General features: G+C 36.4%; 1 protein-coding gene across 1 annotated transcript; it reads right to left on the bottom strand.

The window, feature by feature from the left end:
* Positions 1-13: 13 nt before the first annotated feature.
* LOC105681901 (jerky protein homolog-like) lies at positions 14-1343 on the bottom strand (the record flags this gene model as incomplete). Its single annotated transcript, XM_012393422.3, has 1 exon — positions 14-1343. A coding segment is annotated over exon 1 (1203 nt), but the record flags the coding sequence as incomplete, so codon positions are not given.
* Positions 1344-2525: the final 1182 nt, after the last annotated feature.

Here is a 2525-nt window from a genome sequence, read left to right as displayed (position 1 = left end):
ATTTTTCTGTGACTTCTATTCTCTGCACATTTCGCACCGTCAAAAGATTGTTCCACGAGTTTGTCAGTATTGCATCGTCGACACTCAACCAAGCATCATGTACAATGCGACAGCAATCCCACATGGATATTTGTTTATGTACGTCTATCATATCTTCCTCCGTGCCGCCAACAGTTATTGGCATAGCTGTTTTCAGTAATTCTATTCGGTACTTTCGCTTGAAACATGATATTATACCACAATTCATTGGTTGACGGAGTGGTGATATGTTCACTGGAAGAGACATAACCGTAACGGAACGATCTAAATCGTGAAGATCATTGAGATTGTGAAGTGACATAGCATTATCGAGTAACAACAAATATTGCTCCCTGGGAGCGTTCTCCCGTTGTCTTTCTTTGACTGATTCTAAGAAAAGGTCTTCGTACCATTCCTTGAAAATGCTACTGTCCATGCAAGCATTTTCTTTTGATTTGTAGATAGTGGAGAATGCTTCTGTATCGTAATTGTATAAAGCATGAACATCCGGTTCGGTACCGATTACTAGTACCGGCAACTTGCGACATCCGGTAGCATTTACACAAAAAAGTGCAGTAACGTAATCTTCGCACATTTCCAGGTTTCCTGTCGATTTCGCACGGTCCATAATACAAGTTCTTTCTGGTACTATTTTCCACATTATTGTTGTGTAAACGACATTGTAAACGTTCTTCAATGCGATCTGACGTTCATGCAGTAATCTGTTAAAGTCAACTGTAAAGGCTTCCGCTGCAGCGCTTTCAGTATCGAATGGAACAGCTTTTCTGATATCCGCATTAGTAATATTGAAACGTTCTTTAAAGCCTAGGATCCAAGGGCGACCGGCTCTAAAACTAGGATATCCGTGTAATTTCATATTAATTTCTAGAGCTCTTCCCTGTAGGTCTGCTTCTGTGATTTGTACGTTTCTTTCCTTACATCGTAAATACCATTGGTGAATAACTCTATCTACATCAACTGTACGTCGTATTAAACGTTTTGTGTCACGGCTAAGTTCCTTACTGCTTTCGAATTGTTTTTTAATCCTTTCGCTTTGTGCATATATACGCTTCAAGGTGGTTTGTGAAATACCGTACTTTTCCATTGCAGATTGTCGAGATTCACATCTTTTTCTCATCTCAAGAATATCGTATTTTTCGGCAATTGTCAAATGTATCGATTTTCGTTTTGACGTCATTATTGTTTGAAACGTTTCGACTGTAAATACCGCACTGAAATGTTGAGAAGAGATTTTATTTCGACAGTTGTTGTCGTCGACAATTTTGATAGGGGGAAATAAATACTATGTGTATTAAACATGTATATAGGTATATAGGTATGTACGTATATACGTATATGAAATACACAATAGAGAATTATACAATATTCTGATGTTAGAACGTTTGGATGATGTATGTACGGAATGTATAATCGAAGTTACGCCGTATATGAAGATAACAAATAATATTCGACCGAGAGGTGACATTAAGCAGGCAGCACGAAAATAAGAATTTAGTATGAGAGTATTATGAGAATAAGAATAATTTTAATGCAAACAGTTTATAAGTCAATGGTTTTCTCTAACTGAATTTATACTTCTGTCCATCCTATAAACGGTATACTTTTTAAGAAGACTAAAAATTCATGGATTCTACGAATATTACAAACGTTCTTTTTATGGATTTATTCATCGAACATTTTCACGTAATTTTGAAAAGGAAAAAATAATAACTTTAACTACGAAGATAAACGACTTAAAAATGAATTGTAATTTTGTCATCGTGCTTTATTGTTAATATCGAGCAATTTGAATACAGAGTCTTTTTCTGTAGAAAATTCGACGTAGAACATATTTGTGAAATATGAATTCGTCGAACAAAGAGTTTCGTACTTTTCACATAAAATGATTATTACTAGTGTTAGTTTGATTCATTTTAGACGTTTGATCCATCTTCTTCTCGTGGACAGTTCTGTCTGAACAGCCGAGCTAAACGGACGTGTAAAACTGCTTCGCCGAAAGTGCGGCAAGTGGCGAAATGGAAGATACGAACGTCAACGCTCATCGCCAAATGGTGGAAATCCGTGTCTTCTACTAAAAAGACTATTATCACATCTAAAATGCAAAGTCACATTCCACTGATAAAAATAATTAGTAAAGACGAAACATACTACATAAACAAAACAACAAACATTTCAAATCCAAGCCAATTAATAAACGAAGAACAGGAATGCTCAGCTACAAACGAAGTTGAAATGGAACCAATAGAAAAGAATGAAGAGAATAAAACCAGTATCGAACTAACCTACCAGGATGAAAGATGGAAGGTGGCAAGTTATAACAAAAAGCGGAAAATAGCACCAAACACAAACGTTAGGAAAGATATAGAAGCAGAAAAAAAAACAATGGCTGCAAGAAATCACACTCCGAACCTCCTTCAGCGCACTGCCAGAGAAGAAAGAAACCGTTGTCAGCAGTATATGTACCACCGCGACACAAAATGACAACA

Source organism: Bombus impatiens, unplaced genomic scaffold, assembly GCF_000188095.3.
Source record: "Bombus impatiens unplaced genomic scaffold, BIMP_2.2 scf_2984, whole genome shotgun sequence".
Lineage (NCBI taxonomy): Eukaryota > Metazoa > Arthropoda > Insecta > Hymenoptera > Apidae > Bombus > Bombus impatiens.
Note: the sequence above shows the minus strand (reverse complement) of the source record. Positions and strands in the feature narration are given on the sequence as shown.